Here is a 22268-nt window from a genome sequence, read left to right on the forward strand (position 1 = left end):
TACAGCTGCTCTACCAATGTAATATTAAGCCTATTTTTCCATGTTCTTATCAGATTTTAATATGATCACTTGAATCCATCCAGTTCTTGGTATACATACATTACCAGAATCATATTTAGCTAAATTTGACCTTAGGCAACAGACACATTCTGTTGCCAGGACCACACTCTTTCTAAAACCAAGCCTTTCCATCTTGGTCATACCCAGTGAGCTTTTTTTTTAACATGAATTTTCTGAACTTTCATTTATTTATTTAAAAAATTTATTTAGAGTATTTTTCTTTGGTTACAAGATTCATGTTCTTTCCCTCCCCCTCCTGGAGCTGACACGCAATTCCACCCAGTGAACTTTTGTTCTAATGTCACAACCCCTCAGGAATGTAGGATTACCTCCATTATATGATGAATGTTAAGTAAGTTCTCCGAACCATTGTTGTCCTACCAGAAACCATGTTTGTGTATGCTCAGGCTTAGCTCTATTACTAGCCCCATGAAGGTGTGTGTGGGCCCTCCAGATACCTGCTGTTTAACTTCTCTAAGGTTCTAGTCATCTCCTTAACGTTTTCTTTAGTTTTTGGTTAGATTTATCTAGTTCTGGGGGGGGGGGGGAATTAAGTCTGCTGCTATTATTATTCTATTATCTATTTCCATCTGTAACTCATTTAGTTTTTCCTTTAAAAATCTGGATGTTATAACACATGGTGCATTCAGGTCCAATATTGAGAATGCTTCATCATCCATAGTAAACTTCTCCCCCCAACACACACATAATAGAGTTACCCTGTTTATCACTTCCAGTTATATCCATTTTAGCCCCCAACTGTCAGAGATCATGACTGCTGCCTCTGCCTTCTCTGGATCAGCTGAGGCATAGTATATCTACTCCAGCCCTTCACTTCACTCTATACATGTCTCTGATGTTCATTGGATTTATTGTAAACGACACATTTTTGGGTCCTAGTTTTTGATCCTTTCTGCTTTCCCTTTTCTTCCCATGAGTATATTCTTCCTTTCTCAATGAATTATCCCTCCTCAGATATCCAATTTCCTTTGACCAATAATATCTCACCAATTCACACTTCTTCCCCCAAATCCTCCCTTATCTTCTCCCTTAGCCTTCCTAGTTCCATACTGGCCTACCTTTCCAAAGGTTCCTCCCTTGTCCCTTCCCTCTTCCCTTTGAATTCTTATTCTATTCAATTTTCCAAAAATCCCTTCCTTTTACCCTCAACCCTTACCTTTCCCTACTTCTATTTTTTTTTTAACTTTTACCTTCCACCTTAGAATCAATAAGGCTGGAGAGCAGTGAGGGCTAGACAAAGGAGGGGTCAAGCGACGACAGCTAGGATGTGTCTGAGGTCAGATTTGAACTTAGGGCCTCCTGCATCTAGGCCTGGCTCTCAATCCACTGAGCCACCTAGCTGCCCCACCTCTCCTATTTCTTGATACGAGTCCCTCCCTATCCCCTTGCCCTACCCACCTCCTCTTAATATGTTTTTCCTCTCCAGTTTATTCCTTATCACATTTCCCTTCCCTCCTGTTTTTCTATACATTAAGAAAATCTGCAATTTGTTTTTTAAAGATCCTAGAAATTGGTGGAAATGGCTTGAATTTTGGGCATATTTTGTGGTACAGGTGCATTCTTTGATCTGTCATGAATGGTTTAGTATGCCATTTGTAGTGATGGGCCACATTTTCAAATTTATATAGTAACAGTTTGTAGTCCTCCTATGAGAGCTATCTCTAGGGAACTTGAAGATATACAAAAAAGAGTTGCATAGATATAAGCAGGAAATCAGTTTTCCTTAGTAATAATTTAGCCCTACACTAAAGAAAAAAAAAACAGGATAAGGAGGCTTCATTTTATTTTTCTGTTCTTTAAAAAATTCATTGCACTTTTTAAGGAAACATATATTTAGCTAGAGTATCAGAAATCCTTTCTTCTGATTTCTTTTAGGTGTTCTATTCAGATCTGGATACTGTCATTATCTCAACGAGGATACCCATGTTTTCCTAAGGAAAATTCTAAATGGATTTGGCCCTTGGCCACTGAAGTATATTCCTTTGAATAGAAGAAATGACTAAGCAGAGATTACTACCTGGGACTTTGAATTTTCTTCGCTTTAAGAGGAAGAGCTGGTTCTTTTTGAAATTTGGATTTCTTGTCTTTGCTCTGATTGTGTTCTGTGAACTCCTAATTTATTATTTAGTGATCTTTCAGTGTCATTGGCCAGAAGTGAAAACTGTAGCTTCTGGAGGAAAACCACAGACTCCTGATGTGCTAAAGGTTATATTTTTAGCGGATACCCATTTGCTAGGGGAAGTAAATGGACACTGGTTGGACAAACTACGACGGTAAGAACAACAATTTGGAAACCCTTCTGAAATTCCATAGTTTTAAGGATGTCACACATTTAAGTGCTTTCACCCCTCTCAAGAATCTGGCCAAACACCTCTGGCTTTAGGCAGCTCCATGAACTTCCTTCCAAAAGCCAAACATTAAGAAGTAAAGATACACTGACTCACAAATACACTAATCATCCTGTGGGTTCAAATTTCAGGGTGGCAGAGATTGGCAGAGAAACAAGCAGAACCATTCCTGAGGGTCCTCTCTCATTACCCATTTCATGGTAACCTGAGTGAGCTAACGTTTTGTGCTCAGTTGGGTAAGAGAAAGGAGCTGCTTCTGGAAGTATTCAAAATTCTCACTGAAGACAGGATTGAAGGAAGCTCTGCGGACACATCTCTTTATTAATGCTTTTTCTGGTTGGGGTGGGAGACATGGGGGCTAGGATGGGCCTCAGCTTTCCAGTCAGCAGAGATGGCTTCCTTCCTTTTAGTTATCTGTGCTCTTTGCCAGAACCATAGCTATTAGTCCCACATCACATGGAGATGACTTCATTTTTCTTCTGTTTTATCCTACATCTCTCTTTCTGTTATTTACTCCCTCATGGTGAGTGTACTGTGTGGCTGGTGGCTCTTGTTGGGTGGAGAGTATATTTGGGGAGAGAAAAGGCAGAAAGAAAGATGAGATTAATTAGTGCATGGAACTGACCAGTACCCAAAGTGATATTTTTCTCGGACAATTTTAATTTCTGCTTTTGTTCAGTTATTCCAGTTGGACTCTGACTCCGTGGGGGTTTTCTTGGCAAAGATATTTAAAAGGGTTGCCATTTTCTTCTCTACCTCATTTTCCAGATGAGTAACTGAAGGAACCAAATTAAGTGACATGCCCAGGGTCACACAGCTAGTTAAGTGTCTGAGGACAGATTTGAACTCAGGAAGATGAGCTGTCCTGATTCCAAGTCTGTGGTACTCTATTCACTCTATCACCAGCTGCCCTACTATCTGCTTTATTGATTTCCAGCTCCCCCAAATATTTTTTGGAAGTCTTCCTTTTGTGGATGCTGCTTCTCAGTTATTTTTAAATTTGGCATGGAAGACCCAAAACCAAGAAATGCTAAAAACCCACTAGCTTTGAGAGGACCCATGATGGACAAAACAGGGCACGGCTGTTGGTTGTGTGGTAGCTGGGAAGAGGAGTCAGCTTGTTTGAAGGGACAAAGTGCCCTGCCCCAAATCCTTTATCTCACTGAATTTGCACCTTCCAGTTGCAGAAAAGGTCAGGCCAATAGGAGCCCTCCTTAGCATCAGAGGACCTTAGGGAGATGCAGAGGAGCTCCAGACATGTGAAAAGGAACCCCGGCCAAGTCTTTTCAGAGATGGAGAAGCTTCCTAGCTTGAGTCCTTTTTGAATCTGGAATCTGAAGATTTAATTTCTTGATATCATCTCATCCCCATTTTTGGCCAATTAGATCACAGGAAGGATTCTTAGCGATGACTATCAAAAATAGGCATTCTCTGAAGTGGAATTAATGCTCATCCGCTGACCAGGGCACTAGTTAGAGGTTTTGCTTCAGCAGACAGTGTGGCAATGGGGTATGTGAATGTCACCTGGGAGGCAGGACTTCAGGTGAAGAAGATATGGCAGTGAAGCACTTTTTTTGGGGAGTTTTCATTCTCTCCCCATTTCTTTTCTTTTTTACACCCTTACCTTCCATCTTAGAATCAATAAATGTGTATTGGTTCCAAAGCAGAAGGATGGTAAGGGCTGGGCAATGGGGGTCAAGTGACTTGCCCAAGGTCACACAGCTGGGAAGTGTCTGAGATTAGATTTGAACCCAGGACCTCCCATCTCTAGGCCTGACTCTCAATCCACTGAACTACCCAGCTGCCCCCTCTCTCCCTATTTCTGATAGGACACATCGAATGCTCTCTTCATCTTTCTGAACTCAAAAGGAACTGATGGGGAGGGCAGAGGAAGGATTAGATTGTTCCAAGTTCTTTCTCTAACTTGGGGTTTAGTCAGTGGGCTCATGATTTTTCTCTTTTCTAAGGGAGTGGCAAATGGAACGGGCTTTTCAAACAGCCCTGTGGCTCCTCCAGCCAGAGGTCGCCTTTATTCTGGGGGATGTCTTTGATGAAGGCAAGTGGAGCTCCCCTGAGGTAAGACAGTCAACTCTACTTTTTGTTGTTAAATAACATGAGCTAGGAAAGGGTATCTTGAATGTTCTTAGGACTTGGATTTAATGCTAATGTACTTGGATGGGGTTGGTTAGTTCTGTCCTAACCCTACTGGGTTTTCATTTTTTTCTTTTTAAACCCGTGCCTTCTGTCTTAGTATCAGATCCAAGACAGAAGAGCAGCAAAGCCATTGGGGTTAAGTGACTCACCCAGGGTCACAAAGGCTATCTGAGGCAGATTTGAACCCAGGTCTTTTTGACACCAGGCCTGGTGTTCTATCCATTGTGCTATTTAGCTGCCCTCCTGCTGGTTTTTAAATTTGTGGTGCGTGACTTACCTGAACTTTACACAGTTTCTATGTAATATATACATAAAAACCTCAGGAGAGAAAGCTTGTCAAGATAGGTGCCGCCGCCACCAGGAGGAGGCTGTGAGCTCATGTGTTGAAACAGACTTCCTATGGTAGACACTTAACAAATTAATTAAATAAATTGCAATTATAAAGATAACGTCTCAATTTTATCTGTTGGCCAGCTTTCCCTTTCCCTCATCACCAGGAAAATATAATGAAGATTTGGGGGTCCTTTTCATCACTTCATAGGACCCCCCAAAAAGCCCCACAGGAGGAGGACCAGGGTGGCCCAGAGCTTCCCCCGTACCGAGTCGGACCTCTCTCCCACTGAGCCGGAGAATATTTTGCTAACTCCCTTTTTGTAGTAAGTGTGAAAATGACTCCTGGTGTTCGGCTAAAGAGAAGCCTCATGCACCAAGAGCTCCACTTTGACCTCGCCTCACACTTCAAGTCATCTTCTAAGTGGCTGCCTGGCAGCCTCGTGCTCACTGCGGCCCCCTTAGCCACTGTACTACATTCTAAAAGGCTGAGTGGTCACAGGAGGTCTGGGATAAGCTTCTCTTATGTCTCAGAATCCTATATGGATCCATTCCGCCGGGGTTTAATGACGCGCCCAGCACAGCTGGGAAATGTCTCAGGCCACCTTTGAACCCAGGTCCTCCCAACTCGAAGCCTGGTATTCTGTCCACCCTCCCGCCCCCATAAGGGATATACGCTATTCCTGTCAAGCCGCTGCTTTCCTGGCTTCAGAGTTCTTTCAAATGTACTTTGACAAAGTGGGTTTTTAAAAAAATAACCAGTTTAGAATCACCTTATTTGAAATTCATCACAATAATCAACCATATTTTCCTACAGTACCTTAAGATAAAGCTGCTGGTGAGCTTGGAAAATCAATCACCTACGCCAGGAAGTTTGTTCAAATTCAGTTTTTTGCTTAGACTCAGAAAAAAAAAGGGACGTCTTTACACATTTCTCAACACTCCTGCATGATTCAGGATCCAGATAGCGTTCGAATGGGCTTGAAATTATTTTCATTTACTTCTCCGTCTTCAACCTGTAGTTCACTTCTGACTTTTCTTTTGGTTCTCGATCCCACAACTACACACAAAACAATGCTGATGCTTCATGGAAAAGTGTTCTGCTTATTCTGGCCCAGTCATGGAGGGAGAACTCACTGTTTGAGAGACTGTTCTTAACAAGGTGTTTGCATCTTGATGTTTTGTGAGATAACTTTCCAAATAAAACCTTTTTTTTTTTTGTAGGGTAGGGGGAACTGCTAGTTAACATTTAGAAAAATGCTACAAAGGGACATTTTTTCATGGGAGGGCCCAGTGGATAGAGTGTCAGATCTGGAGACGGGATATCCTGGGTTCAAATCTGGGCTCAGATATTTCCCAGCCAGGATGCCAGGCAAGTCACTTCACCCCCATTGTCCAGCCTTAAAATCAATACACAATATTGATCCTAAGATGGAAGGTAAAGATTAAAAAAAAAATTAGTGATTGGCGAAGCTATAAATCAGGAATTTTAGAAAGAAGTACCTTAGAAAAGTCAAGCTCTAGACTTTTAACTTTGAGTTTCAAAGGAAATAAGCTTTCAAACAGATTTGGCTTTTTGTTCTACCAGGATCATACTTCTTGGCCAGAAGGCAAATCAATGGGTCTTTTTTTCCCCCCTGTCAGGCCTGGGCTGCCGATGTGGAAAGGTTCCGGAGAGTGTTCCGACATCCACCTGACACTCAACTCCTGGTGGTTGCCGGTAACCATGACATTGGCTTTCATTACTCGTGAGTATGCATTCTAGTAGGGTGACAGGATGGGCAGGGAACCAGAGGGCACCTCATTTGTGCTACACACATTCATTTTTTCCAAAGGAATAAATAAGGAATTTATGTATTTCTGGTTAACATTATTTCAAATATACTTTTAAAAATCTTTACCTTCAAGTATTGGTTCCAAGGCAGAAGAGCAGCAAGGGCGAGGCGTGGGGGATAAGTGACTTTTCCAGGGTCACACAGCTAAGAAGTGAGGCCAAATTTGAATCCAGGACTTTCTGTTTCTAGGTCTGGCTCTCTATCCACTGATCCACCTGGCTGCCCTTTAAATATACATTTAATGGCAATGCAATTTTCCTTTGAAGGAAATAAAATCATTGAGATGAAAATACTTTGAAATGTACTAAATCCAAGCATTTTTGATTCTGCAATTCTCCTTATCCTCTGCCTGGTCAGACCATATCTGTAGTATTGTGTTGAGAGGAGGATGACCTTAATTCTATTAAAGAACTGAAGACTGTGCCACATGAGGAAGGAATGAAGGAAAGGAGGTTTACTCTGGAGGAGAGAGGATGTAGAGAGGACCAAATAACAGTCCTCGTATACGTGAAGGATTTTCATGTAGAGGATGGATTTTAGACTTGTTTTTGATTGGCCACAAAAGGCAGCATTGGAAGCTGGTGCAGGCATATTTCTTCTGCCCCATGTAATTTTTTTCCAAGTAAGTACAGCTGTTCTGCAATGGAAGGTCTTCCTTCCATTTGGAGGTCTTCAGAGGGAGGCTGGATGGCTGCTTGTTAGAGATACTGCATTGGAGATTTCTTCTAAGTTATGGGGAGGAGGGTTGGACCTGAGGAGCTTCCGAGGTACTTTCTGACTCCAGAATCCTACAGAAATGTAATCTATCCTAGTTTCTTATAGCTTTGAGCTTTCCTAATGTTTTTTATCTATGGCTAGCTGATAAAATGTACCTTTTTAAAAAACTGAATACAGGATGAACACTTATAAACTACGACGATTTAAGAAGGTTTTCGACTTTGGAGAACTTTTTTCGATAAAAGGGATTAAGTAAGTATTATGCTACAAATAATTACCAAGTTCTTTATTTTATGTAAACTCAGTTTTCTGTGTAAGACTTGGTTTACTTAGTGCCTAGCACAGCATAGCACTGGATAAGTGCTAAATAAATCCCGTTGGCTGATATTGGGTCAGCTCTATGGATTAATCCAGCCCAGTTTTGTTTCTGGTAGTGGCAGGAAGGGATATGAGGCTAGAACATCCATCCAATATGGAGATGAACATAATCTTTATTTGGTTTTAATTTATCTCCTTCATGTATCCAAAGACGTTTTACTCTGGGACTTAGTGGCCAAGTTTGTGATCATGTTTTACATAAAAAGTCTTTGATGACTTTAGACTCTTGGATCATTTCCCCCTTTTAGAAGCCACTAGCTAGGGAAGAGAGCTTGGATTCAGTCAGATCTGAATTCAAAACCCATCTCAGACACTTTCTGGTTGTGTGGTCCTGGGCAAGTGACTTGAGCTCTGCAAGTCTCAGTTTCCTCATCTGTAAAGTGGGCATTGTAATAACATCTACCTCACAGGGTTTTTGTGAGATTTAAATGAGATAACATGAAGGGCTTTAAAGGAGTATCATGGTTCTTATTATCGTTAATAACATTTTATATTTGTATGTAAGATTACCCTCTTCCTTGATAGTTTTATCATTCTTATTGAAGACATTTCTCAGCTTCATTACATTTTCTGACATAGATGTAGATAAAACATCATAGTTTTCTACAATTGTAATTAGAAGTTTTCTCTTCTAATAAGTCACCTCATTATGCCCAGAAATTTGTTGCTTAGTCATGTCTGACTCTTTGTGACCCCCTTGGACCATTCTGTCCTTGGGGTTTTCTTGGCAAGGATACTGGAGTGGCTTGCCATTTCCTTCCCTAGTAGATTGAGGCAAACAAGTTAAATTACCTGTCTGGGGTCACACAGCTAATGAGTGATGCTTGATTTGAACTCAGGTCTTTCTGACTCCAGGCCCAGGGCTCTATCCACTGAGTCAACTAAGCTTCTTCCAGCCCCAGAAATTTGTTAGCTTCTTCTTTTATCGTATTTTTGCTACAGCAGTACATTCGGGCCTGGAACTAGGGAACAGCCGACAATTGAATCCCAAGGCCTTTTTCTTAGTTGAAATGACTAGTTTACAATCTGTCATCTATTAAATATGATTTGAGCTATTTTTTCCTCATAACTCACTTTGTGAAACTTGTTAATAGTCATCAGTTCTCAAATATTATGATAGAACAAGCCAGCTCTTTAACTGATTAGGAGCTGTGCAGAGAAATTTTCCTTTTTGGGCTTTCCTCCCTCACTGTCCCGCATGTGGCGAGGCTTTCTCCCATTGCCCAGTGGGTGTGCTTGGGGAACTCAAGCTAATTTTAATATTTGCCTAAGAAAAAGCCTAATTAGGAAGGTCAATCTTTGACAAAATTACAGAAGTCTAATTCGTTTCAAAGTTATCGATTGTTTTACTAATCTTCCCTTAGAGGGCATAACTTGAACATTGACTGTATTTTACTTTAGTTAATAAAATTAATTCCTAGTGTTGGAATTCTAGCAATGATCAAGAAGCACATGAAAGAAATTAATTCTTAAAAAATTTTTTTAAAAGAAATTAATTTTATTTTAGTACTGACCATCTGCGTGCCTGTGATGGACAAAAGACTGTGTCTTTCCTTTATTGCTTAGGCCAAACAAGAATTCCGTGACTATGAATAATGTATTTTATAATTATCCTTTGCTTTCATTTGACATGTAGTTTTCAGACAGTGAAGCAGATCAAACTCCATTATAGTGAGCTTTCAGGAACTATTAATAGTCTTTTCTATCGAAACATTAGATTTATAATCGAGATGATACATCACTAGCAGGGGCTTCCACCTCTTTTGCAACGGGGAGATCTGGATTCCTGATGATATCCTTAATAGTGCTTAACGTGTAACGTGGCGATGTGTTGTGTTCCCAATAAAATGTGAGCCCCTCGAGTCAGGGACTGGTTCTTTTTTATATGTGAATTCTCAGAGGCTAGCAGAATGCCTAGCCTATAGCAGGGCCATGGATAGATTTGGGGCAGATAGTTCCTTTGTTGAGCAGTGACTAAAATAGGAACTGAATTTTCTAAACTATTAGAGTTAGCTAGCTGGAGTTTAATCTATCATTTCTTGTGTTTTTTGAGTTTCTAATGTTTCCCTGAAGGAATTCTTTTTCAAACTGGCAAGTGTTAAAAAACCCCCACAACAAACCCTTTTCAAAAGGCTGTATATAATAGAAATAATACTGGATCAAGAGCCAGAGGACCAGGGTTCAAATCTGGTCTCTGATGCTTCCTACCTGTGTGACTTTGGGCAAGAAAATTTACTTGCTTGGGCCTCAGTTTCTTCAGTTGTGAAATAAAGGTTTGACCTAGAGCCTCTGAGGTCCCTTCTAGCTCTTAATCTATGATCTGGGAGTTTAGAACAAAGCATATGTGATGCTAATAGAAGAAAAAAAGAAACAGATTTGCTCTGACAGGAATCAATAGCATTCCTAATTAACCTTTTTCTCAGTGAAGGATTATTACATGGCTTTGCTAGCAGAGAGAATCCTTTTTTCTAACTTAATAAAACTTGAGCAAACTTCAGTTAAGTGGAATTAAATGAAGTTGAAACTTCAATAACTTTATTTTTTATAACTTTATTATTTATGTAGTGATTAAGTAGAGGGAGTCTAGCAAAGTGATGTGATTAACTTTTTTTTTTAACCTTCTGTCTTTGAATCAATACTGTGTATTGGCTCCAGAATGGTAAGGACTAGGCAATGGGTTCAAGTGACTTGCCCAGGGTCACACAGCTAGGAATTGTCTGAGGCCAGATTTGAACCTAGGACCTCCCATCTCTAGGCCTGGTTCTCAATCCATTGAGCTACCCAGCTGCCTCCCTATAATTATCTTTTAAAGAAGGTACAATGTAATTTTTTTTTCTTTTGCTGCAAAGTGTTTTATTGCCCAAAAAACCTACCCCACAGTTTACTCAACACACCTCCAGGAGGGTATAGTTTTGCCTGTGTACATTACAAGGAGGTGGAAACCTCACACACTGATTCACAAAAACACACCCAGAGTAGCTGTGATGCACAGCAACTCAACATTGGCTCAGTGGATGGGGAAGAAGAAGGGAGTATGTTAATTTTTATTCAGCACTGTGTTTGATGTTTCATTGTGGTAATTCTGCAAGTGGTGGATTTATCAAAAAGCACTAGGGATTTGGATGGAAACAAAAGTATTGTTTCCTTCCTAACCATTTCAGCTTCGTGATGGTGAACAGCGTAGCAATGGAGGGAGATGGCTGTACTATTTGCTCTTCGGCAGAAGCCCAACTCATTAAAATATCTCACCTGCTGAATTGTTCCAGACAGGTAAGGCTTCATGACATCATCATAGTAATCCTAGGTGTCCCTCCTCATTGACGTGGCTTTTTCTCCGTACTAAACACATTAGACTTGTTTTTCTTGAACACTGCTTGGCTGCTAGGGTGATTATTTGGGATTTTTTTTTTTAAACCATTAGGAGAAGTACCATTCTAGCCCAAAGTGTAGCAGTAATCAGGAGCTTTCCGCATCCGCTCCTATCCTTCTCCAGGTAAGAAGAATGGAACAACCTGGTATTTCTTTGTGTGTGTATTCCCTGTGCCAAGGTTCCTTGAGGTCTATCTGGCTCTCTTTAATTTTTGGACAGCATTATCCTCTGTACCGGAGAAGTGATGCTGATTGCACTGGAGAAGATTCTGCTCCTCCAGAGAAAAAGAACATCTTATTTAAAGAGAGATATGATGTGCTTTCTAAAGAGGCTTCGCAAAAGGTTTGATCATTTACTACAGTGGTATTTGGTGTCACATGAACTTTGTCGTCTTTGAACAAGCCTGTATCTTCTAGTATTAGGAAGATTTTAGAGGCCTGAAGGGCAGAATTCTGGAAATTTGTCAAAATTCTAGTTCATCACAAGAACCCATATTTTCTATAATGGAACTGATTAAATTGATACAGTATTAATAGTAAATCCTAGATATTTCTCAATCTTCCTCTCATAAAGACTTTGCAATTCTTAAGCCCCTCATGGCAGATGTGAAAAGCATTTTCCGAGAATGAATTCATTTTCATGCCCAGAAATATGTGACCAGGGCCAGTGGCCTAGATTTCCTCTAAGGGACACTAAAGAATTTGGGACGGTATGAAATCTTTTCTTGAGAAATAAGGGCTTATTTCATTTAATGACATTTATCAGCAAAATTCTGTAGTGCTAGTGAAAGCAGAAGCTCTCCCAGCCTGAGGTGGCCGTGCCACTATTCTGGACTCTGGGTCGATTCTTGTTTTCTGCTTCAATATAGCTACTGTGGTGGTTTCAACCTCGCCTGATCCTGAGTGGCCACACACACAGTGCCTGTGAAGTGCTGCATGCTGGAAACATCCCAGAAATCAGTGTTCCGTCTTTCAGTTGGAGAAACAGAAACAACCCTAGTTTCATTATGGTAAAGTTAAAGTTTATTTTTTGTCTGATAGCTTTCATAAATATTTAAATCAACATGGGTAATCAACTATTTAACTGTTGCTACCTGTAAAAAATATACAAAAACCATGAATTCCCCCAGCACACTTAATTTAGTACACTGCACCCACTTTATAAGCTTATCTCTGGGAGCCAAACCAGTTGACATCATTCAGAGGGTAACTTCAGTTAGGTTGAATTTGTTTTTATGTGGGGAGCAAGTGGAGGGAGTCTTTAGCAAAGTGGCATGATTATCTTTTGAAGAGGGTGCAGTGTAATTTTGTTTTTGGATGCATTGAGAACAGCAGAAAGACTATTTTGCCCGGTGATTTCATCCACTGGTAAAAAGGATAATTTCTTCATCACTTACTCCTGGCCATCTCGTCCACTTGCTTTCCAGGTGGGCGCATTTGTCAAAGCTGAGGATGTGAAGGGCTGTCACTTTTCCATGTTGACATGTATGCCACGTCCCCTGCAGGGGTTAATGGCCGCCTAAGATTGGGCCTAAGCTTGTGTTCCAGGAGCCAGTTCCAATGCATAAAATACAGAGTTTATAATATTTGCACTTACTTAATAGTGAGATGGGGAATGCCCTGTTTCCAAGTTCAAAGTACACAAACTTTAAAAAAAAAAGGTGTTTGTTTAGCAAAAATGCCTATGAGGAAAATTCCTTTGATTACCCTAGAACATGTATTTCTAAGTAAACAGATTTATTTTAGTGTCTTGTGGCATGAAAAAACAAAACCTTCTTATTCACTCTCTCAGTGATGCTCTTTGGTCTCAGCTTTCTAGTCCCGGTCTTTTCATGGTGCCTCTCTGAACTCCTGATGCGCCCTCTTTAATTCATTTTTTATTGAAGCCTAGCATTTTGGGAAATTGGTTTAATAACAAAGCCAGTTTCCCAGTATCCACTTGGGTGCTCCTCTGTCCTTAATTTCCCTTTCCAGCTAGTGCCTGAGATGGGGGAGTGGGGGTGGCGGGAGGGATCTGGTGTGTGAGACAAAAGCCAGCACACACCACTTCAGGCTAATCTGGTGTCTGGGGAGGGAAATGCCTTTGGTTCACTCACTTTGGTGAGGTTCTTTGCCCAGGACGGGAGTGTTCAAGAAATAGCCCAAGTGGTCCGCCAGCTCGGCTGTTCTTCCCAAACACAACAGCTGCACTAAGACTGCTTGAACGGTGCTCTAACACCAGCCTGACTCTGTTTCTCTGTGTGTGTGTGTTTTAGGGCAGCATAACATCAGAGGATTATTCCCTCTCCAAATGTTTCCTTCCCCTCGAGCATACCGTGCTGACTATATACTGCACAGCAGGCATCCTGGTGGCTTTGTTACTGTTCACCCACTGTCAGCCTTCCTAACACCACCACTTCTTTTCACCTCACTTCATTCAGTTGATACTTAATCAGAAAGCATAAGGCAATGTGAAGAGCAGGACATTTCTGCATTTAGTAACAAATACCAAAGCGGAAAAACAACTGAACTTCAGGCTGTATTCATGTCAGAGAATGACCTCCCTGGACGAGTCCAAATGCAGGCCATCCATTTTTATGCACATCAGAGAAATTCTAAACAGTTGATATGAATTACTACAGGATAAATAGTTGATTGAAATGTTTTCATGCTGTAAAAAAAAGTAACAAGTATCCTACAACAAATTGAACTGTTTTCTTGCTATATAATTTTTATCAAATATATGTATACTCAGATTGTATCTGTACAACATGTAAGTCCTATTAGCCTTGTAACTTGCATGCACTACAAACTCCTACCTTCCACAGGATGGAACTTGCAACCCAGAAACACACTCGTCCTAGTGTATGTACATATATCAGTGGGTGTGGCTTGTTCTAGTGTGACATTTCCCGCAGATTCCTAAGTGGTAGAAAGCTGTACATCTAGGAGGGGAAGCAGATTCTCCTTTAGATACTAGGAGAGCAGCAAAATATCATTTGCTTGGTAGAATTCTACTTTTCTCTGCTGAAACAGGATTAGTATTATGATGATTATTAGGATTATTTAAGTAGATATAATTAATTCTCTACCAGACAATCTTTATTCCCTTGTAGTGGTCAAAAAAAAGACACTTCTGAAAAATTGGAAAAAGATGGCTTCCAAAAAGGTGAACCGATGTGTCAATTTTTGTTTTGAGCCAGAAATAATTCCCCCCCCCCCTTTTTTAAGCAGCCTGGATTTTTCTTTTATTATCATTATAAACCGGCAACCTTGCACGATAGCGTCCAAGGGATCTGTAAGAGAGGCAAATATTGTGTGTATATATATATATATATATCTATATATCACAGTATAGATGTTCATTTTATTTGGGAAGTTATTTCCCTTCTCCAATTTTACCATATTTTCGGTTTCTCCAAAGACATCTGGAATATAGCTGCATGTCCTCTCCCTTTCTTGGAAGTGTGAGGGGATTTGGACTTAGGTTTTGCTTTTTCACCTGTCCACCTGACCGAATGATCTTATGAAACAGTAGGGTTGATGATATGCTGATGGGACAAACTCAGGAGGATGCAAGAGAGGCTGATATAATGTCATAAAATTAGCTTAAATAAAGAAATATGAGCATTTATGGACATTTAATTTAGGGTAAAAGAGAGCATTGGTTTTAAAAAATATATTATAAAAACCTGATTTATGGGGTGAGTCTTAAAATTCTAAACAAAAAATGAAGACAGTCCAAGTATCGATAAAGAAAATTGATGAAGTAATGTAGGCTAACACTTGTCTAGGTTTCTGTTATTGCAACTGTAATTTTAGACATTTGTACAGGTTATTTCAGACACAGGAAAAGTATATACTCACACAGACAAAACACCCGTGTATAAAATATAAAGCAGTGTTATAGTTACTAAAAAGGACATGCCTTATTGCTACAACAATTCTTGCTTTTTATATAATGTACTGTACCATAACTTGTTTTGAGAATGTCATTTGCATAAATTATTCAAGTTTGAGAAATATTCACACATTTTGATCCTACAATATTTAAAATAAAACAATTTTCTAATGTGTCTCTTTATTAAAAGAGAAATAAAAATGTCATCTTGCAATTCTCTTGGGTCAGACATGGGTTTTACACCTTTTTAAATATTCTATTCTTGTATTTACTTGCACAATAAAATCTGCTGTTGTTACAAAGATTTACGAGCTTTATCTGAGGGTGCTCTACAGGTTCACAATCTGCCTGTGAGATTGTGAAAGTATCGATAACCAAAGAATTATGGAACATAGTCTTAGAGAGGAAAAAAAAGAATCCTTGGTTCCTCCCTCTGAGGGTCAACACCTGGTTGCAATTTGGACCCGAATGAATTCAGTATTTCAAAGCTGAGTCTCCCAAAAGGAAAAGCTTCTCACCGGGTAAGACCTTGTTTGTAAAGGTGTAAGTGGTTAATTTGCATAATTTATAGAATTCTTTTTACTAAAGTGTATTCCACTTTTTTATATAAACCAGAAAACCCCTAAATTCTACAGATAAAGTTCCTACCTTCAGTCATGGCTGCAGGTAAGGCTGACATCAAGCTGTACAGCGCAATCAAAAACATACTTACATCTTAGCTCAGTTTACAGGTACAGCCATAATCAAGGCACAAAGATCTTCTACAAGTATTTTCTTCAATAAAGTTGTACAAAATAATATTACATTTTACAGTCTGTACAATATAATAAACCAGCAGTAAAACAAAACAAAAAAATAGAGAGAGGGAGGACTGGGGTCCAAGAATGACCTAATCTAAAAGGATCATTTGTGGACAAAACAAAGAACGGTTAAGGTAGGGAGGAGTAGATTCTCTGCCTTGATGCAGTAGGCTAGAAGTAGCTTTAATGGGACACTGCTATGAAACCCCAGAACCGCTTATCTTCCCCATGCCTCTTGGGCTCTCTACTCTGTCCTATGCCGGTCACGGCTTAAAAGAGGAGGCCACTTTAATAGTTAACCTGCAACTCAATGCTAAAAACTGTGATAGAATAATAAATATCATAGTGCTGCTACATTGTGTGTATGCTTTCTCAACAGTATTTAATAACCTGATACAAAGTGCATTATTCTTTTCACCTATCAAGTACTCTTCAGTGTCATGTTTAAAAAAAAAAAAGGACCCCTAACATGCAGAGGTTTGACTGTAGTGCCACCTGATAAGAGTCACCAGTTTATGTTGATATAACCTACTGGAAAAATTTAGTAGGCTATGTTTGAAAATTAAAAAAAAAATCCTAGGGAAAATGGAGGTAGCCAAAGGCTTAATGGAATGACAAAGGAGTGGCATACCAAAGGGGAAGCCTGGACCTAGTCCCAAAGAAGCAGGCGGAATAAAAGAAAAACTTGCTATAAATGGGTTAGGGAGGGCTAAATAACCAAAGAAAACAGACCCAGAGGCTAACAAGTACTCTAGAGTATATTCTTCCATCCTGTGTTGGGTAGGACAGAGAAATGAGAGACACAGAGGGAGAGCGAAAGAGAGAGGCGCAGATAATTTAAAACCACAGGCTCCATGGTGACTCTCATCACAAGAGTTCATACTGTTTAAGATGCATCCTCTGAATGATATCTCGACAGTCATTGAACACTCTGCGGATGTTCTCAGTGTCCACTGCACATGTAAAGTGAGGGTAGCAGTAATGCTTGCCATCGCCGGTTGCCGTGCTTATCCTCTGCAAAACATAAGAACTGTCATGTAAGACTGTTTTCTTTAGGCTTTGGAAATGAATGTCAGAGCTATATCCCTAACTCTTGCTTTCCCCAATGCGTTTGGTCTTTCAAAAACAGATTAGTGTATTGAATCTATTTTTGGAGGAACCCAATTTAGATAGATTTTTGGTTTCTTAAGAGCCCTGGCATCCCAGAAGACTCAGTAAAAGGAGAGGGCACTGTGGCTATGGTCACACCTGGTCAAGACTCACAGTCAATGCAAAGGCTATTCAACTGAGCATAGGGAAGAAGCCTCTTAGTATTTGATATATTATTATATCTTTGATTCCCTTTCCCCCAATTAAGTCACAGCAAATTTTCCATTGGGCAACAAAGTGTTTTTTCCCCTAATGACCCTATGCTGTATTAACATCTCCCTTTGATGGATTAAGAAACTGATGTCTGAGAAAACTGAGGGACTTACCCATAGTCAGAGAGCTAATAAATACTGGAACCATAAATGAAATTCAACTTTCTGGTTGAATTTGATGCTCTTTTCATGACAATATTCTGCTTATGTAAGCAAGTGTCAAATATTATTAATGAACACACAGCAATAATGTAAGGAGTTTCATTCACTCAAGAATTCATTAAGAACCTTCCATGTACTCAGCATTGGCCTAGGTACCATGAGAGATATAGAAGAACATATAGTTTTCCCTTAAAGCACTTACAATCTGTCTGGGAAATAGACATACATATCAGAAACTAGAAGCAACGTAAGTAAAAGACTGAGGATCCAGAAGTAGAGGAACTGCAAGAGAGAACCTCCCTAGGCTATGGGCATCACTGTGGACATGTACTATTTATTATGATAAAATATAGTTTTTGATCATAATAATGGGTTGGGCAAAAAGATTCAATAAATATTAACTGCCTAAGGTCCCTGATCCATAGGTAACATCTTTATTCCTCTTCCACTCCTTCCAACTATTGGCCCTTACCAAAACCTGTTTCTCTACTGATGACACACTTTCCCTGGCTATCTTTTCCAGTACTGGTTACACTTTTCATGAATTCTTTTAGGCTGGTCAGGCCAGAGTTCTCCATTACGACTTACAGGTTCTTCCCCCTCTTCATCACTCAGTAACCTCTCCTCCTTTTAGATTTCATGCATACCTACCACTGATCAAAATTCTGGTAGCTTTTGTCTACAGAACCCAGGTCACTTTCCTTCTTTCCTCAATGAATTTGATACTTACAAATTTTCTCTTCTAGGCAACTCCTGCCCTCATACTATAGGACTTCAATATTCATACTGGTTTTCCCTCAGATATCCTAACCATTCATTTCCTCAACCTGCTCACCTCCCATGAGCTATGTCTCCACATCACTTAAGCCACACACAAAGATGGTTCATACTCTTGATCTCACCATCACCTACAAATGTACTACCTACATGTCCAGGAATTCAGAAATCTCCTTCTCTGACCATAATCTATGACTTTCCCCTTTTCCCTCTGCCTTCTCTTACAAAACCCTGATCTTCATTGGTACTGTGGTCTTCAATCCCTTGACCACTCAATTCACTCCCAGATCATTTCCCCTGAACTAGCCATTCTCTCCTTCTCATTTTGACTCCTTGGTGAACCATTTCAACTCTAAATTGTTCTCATTTGACTCTCTCATCCCCTTATATTGCCAATTGTGCCCCGTCAAACTTCAGCCTCAGACCACTTCCACCATTTGTTACCTTCATGCCTACCCATGAACTGCTGAATGAAGGTGGAGAAAATCACACTTTTCTTAATGGACCCACTACAGATTTATATTACATAGCCTCACCTGGGCTTTCACAATTGCAAGGCAATCCTATTATGCTTATCAACTCATCCTCTCACTTTCTACAGTGGTTCTTTCAAACCTTTTCATCCCTCTTCAAATCTCCTATGGCTCCTCCCCCAACTCTTTCAGTTGAGAACCTTTACTAATATTTTACAGAAAACATTGAGGCCATTTGCCATGAATTCCCTTTTCTCTCATCTTCCTCATCTTCTATCAGGTGCCTTCTGCTATCTTTTCCTCCTTTGTCCCTATTTCACATGATGAAGAGGTTTTTCTTTTTACCAAGGATAACTCCTTTACTTGTTCAAGCAATTCTACTCCATCTTGTCTCTGTATTAGAATTGGGTAATCTGTGTAAACTATTTCTTGTGTAACAACTGGGTAACCTCATTATTCCCACTTTTTCACTTATTTTCAGTCTTTCCATTTCTACTGGCTCATTCTCTACTGACTATACACATGCCCATGGCTCCCCTATCCTGAAAAAAAAAAAACCCAAACAAACCCTCATTTGATCCTTCCATCCCTATCATCCTATATTTTTTTCTGTCCTTTATAGCTAAACTAAAAAAGGGTAGTAAGTGCCTCTACTTTCCTTTCCCTCTCTTCTTAACCCCTTACAATCTGGCTTCCAACTTCAACATTCAATCAAAACTGCTCTCTTCAAAATGATTAGTAATCTCTTAGTTGTCAAATCCAATGGTCTTTTCTCAATCCTCATTCTCCTTGTAGCTTTTGACAATGTTTATCATGCCTCCTTTATACTCTCTTCTCTCTAGGTTTTTGGGGCAACACTCTGTCCTAGTTTTCTCCTATCTGACTGACTGCTTGTTCTCCATCTTCCTTGTCAGGTCCTCCTCCAGATCACATCCTCTCATTACAAGTGTCCCGTCAGGTCCACCTTGGACCTTTTTCTTTCTCTGTACTACAAATTTGGGGATCTCATTAGCTCCCAAGGATTTAATTGCTATCTCTGTGCTGATGATTCTCATTTCTACCTTTCCTCATCTAATCTCTCTGATGACTTCCTATCTTGCATCTTTAAAACCCTTTCAGACATTTTGAACTGGATGTCCAATAGACATCTTAAACTCAACATATGCAAAACAATCTGTTTCCTTTTCTGCTAAACACTTCACCATTCTTACCTTCCCTGTTACTGTGGTGGACAATAGCATCCTGGACTCCTTCCTATCTCTCACCCTTCATATCCCAAGCAGTTGTCAATGCCAGCCAATCTCACCAATGCAACATCTCTCAAAGAAATTCTCTTAAATGGAATACTGTTATATGATAATTTTTCTATATTTAAATTTGGAGAAGTCATATATTCAGTAGAAAAATCTATATTGGTGGAAAATAACATAGTATAGAAAGCTATAATGATGGAGAGCTTTGGAGAATGGATAAGTACACAAATTGTTTTTATCTTTAATTTTTTAACCTCCAATACAAAATGCAAAAGCCTCCAAAAACCTTTGTGTGGCACTGAAGCATCAGTGCTTTTCTCAGGTTGCCCTTTTTGGCTAATGGTTTGATTTTTTAAAAAGTACACATAACGTGGTAGTATCTATAAGGGTAAAGAAATGCCAAAAAAGCATGCAATCTCCAACTAAGGGTCAAGTTGTGGATGACTAGTTCTCCAAATGTGAAAGATGGGGTCATCCTTTTCATATCTAGGCAGATTAGAGAGCAAAATGTAAGCTGCTGGTTGACTGAAATCACTGTCTGTTCCCTGAGTATCACCAATATCATCAGAATAGGACTGCAATTGTTTCCTAACTCTGGTAAAATATGTGAAAATCAAACTTTTGGGGAAAAATAAACAGCTCCAGAGTGCTAATGCTCTGGGAACAGTTTTTGACTGGCACTGCCTCATACTATTATTTAAGCAGAGATATAAAGGATAACCCTATTTCCAACTTGGGAGCAAACCGAAGGAAAAAAAAAAGTAAAACATTTCCTTTGTTTCTCAGAAGTATGTTACTGAAAATATCACTTGGCATTAATCTATATTAGTAGGAAGAATCTTGATGATTTAATTCCTTCTTTTTTATAGAGGCAATGAAGTGTGATGGGAAGAGCACCCAATATAAAGTTAAGCTGTCTGGATTTGGATTCTGGCTGATAACTTGGTAGCTATTTATGACACTTGGTAAATCACATTAGCTCTTGGGACATCCGTTTCCAATATATATTTCCAATATGTATATATTCCAAATATATATATATATATATATATATATATATATATATATATATATATATTCCAATATATTTCTTGAGAGCTAAGACCCTACCATCTTATAGTTCCTGCAAATTTCTCAGGAACTTCTTAGAAGAGATTGAATCAATGAGTCACTGAACTCACCACTGTCTTCTCCTTGGCATCATTTCTCCATAGGCTATGATATTAACACTAATGCTTATAATCATAATAGCTTCTGGTTATAGGATGCCTTAAAATCTGCCAAGTTTATCACAACCACCCTAGGAGTCATGTAGCAGGATCCATCCAAATCGCCTTTATGTTGCTTCATCAGGCACTTGGCACCTCCAACTCTGTATGCATTATTTGTTCTTAAGATTTTCCACAAATTCCAGTCTAAGCCTGGTGTCTGGTCATGACCCTTTGTTCATTATCATCTCCCTTCAAATTGTTAATCTTTACATAGCTGTAGTTTTGAATATATCACAGTAGGTAGGTGTGTACCTAGAGTCTTTATAAAGTATAACATGACAGTCAGAAAAGCACATTCTTTGTGATTACTTTGCTAAATAATTTTCCCCTCTGCTTTTCTGCTTCACATGCCCTCTCACCCATAAGCTAATATGATTAAGAGCTTAAGTTTCAATATCCTAATCTTTGAAGAAGTGTTGCCAAGAAGGCACAGTAGTGGGTTCAATGGCTCCTTAATTTATTAATCCCTTCTATCAAATTCCTGAGAATTTTGGGGAAAATACAAAACAGAAAAGGGTCTTAGCTCTCATCAGAGAGTACTGGAAACTGAAGCTTCAAGAAGTGCCATGATTTGCGAAGGGTTGTATCCTAATATAATCTTCCCTTCCCTTCATCTCTAAATCTTTGGCTTCCTTCAAATGGGCAAGATATTTCTACAGTAAATTATAGACTCTCATTAGCAAAATGGGAAATATATACTTTTCAAAACAAAAAGCACATCCACTCAACTGACTAGAAAGAGAATTTTAAAAAGCAACTTAGTTTTACTAACTACATTTAAAAAGTAGGTTTTTTCCTTTTCTTTATTTATCCTTCATTTCTTATCCTTTATTATTTCCCTTTCTGCCAAATTAATTTCCTATCCTTTCTTCTCAATATGCATTCATCTCAGCAATGGGATTTTGTTAGAATCAATGCTATCTATCCAGGGGCCCAAAGAGGTGACTGGTGTTATTTAAAAAGGAAAAAAGGTCAAAATTAAAATAGGTTCATAGATTTTGAACTGAAAAGAACCCTCAGAAACCATCTAGTTCAATTCTTTCATTTTACAGGTAAGAAAATTTGGCCCCATCATGGTG

At 39.3% G+C, this 22268-nt stretch overlaps 2 protein-coding genes across 7 annotated transcripts in view; one reads left to right on the forward strand and one right to left on the reverse strand.

Annotated features, from left to right (window-relative positions):
• The window catches only part of MPPE1 (metallophosphoesterase 1), a 34346-nt gene extending 18952 nt beyond the window's left edge, over positions 1-15394 (forward strand). For all 5 annotated transcript variants that reach the window (XM_056823635.1, XM_056823634.1, XM_056823637.1 and 2 more), the window contains 9 exons: positions 1957-2354; positions 4397-4505; positions 6558-6661; positions 7643-7717; positions 11005-11113; positions 11265-11336; positions 11433-11555; positions 12082-12222; positions 13468-15394. In XM_056823635.1, the coding sequence (XP_056679613.1) occupies positions 2077-2354; positions 4397-4505; positions 6558-6661; positions 7643-7717; positions 11005-11113; positions 11265-11336; positions 11433-11555; positions 12082-12222; positions 13468-13599 (1143 nt within the window). In that variant the 5' untranslated portion in view covers positions 1957-2076 and the 3' untranslated portion in view covers positions 13600-15394. The remainder of the gene's footprint in view (positions 1-1956; positions 2355-4396; positions 4506-6557; positions 6662-7642; positions 7718-11004; positions 11114-11264; positions 11337-11432; positions 11556-12081; positions 12223-13467) is intronic.
• Positions 12213-22268, reverse strand: part of GNAL (G protein subunit alpha L) — a 515222-nt gene continuing 505166 nt past the window's right edge. For both annotated transcript variants that reach the window (XM_056823633.1, XM_001365099.4), the window contains exon 12: positions 12213-16906. In XM_056823633.1, coding sequence (XP_056679611.1) covers positions 16760-16906 — 147 coding nt within the window. In that variant the 3' untranslated portion in view covers positions 12213-16759. The remainder of the gene's footprint in view (positions 16907-22268) is intronic.

The sequence above is a fragment of the Monodelphis domestica genome, chromosome 3 (assembly GCF_027887165.1).
Source record: "Monodelphis domestica isolate mMonDom1 chromosome 3, mMonDom1.pri, whole genome shotgun sequence".
NCBI classification, from domain to species: Eukaryota; Metazoa; Chordata; class Mammalia; order Didelphimorphia; family Didelphidae; genus Monodelphis; species Monodelphis domestica.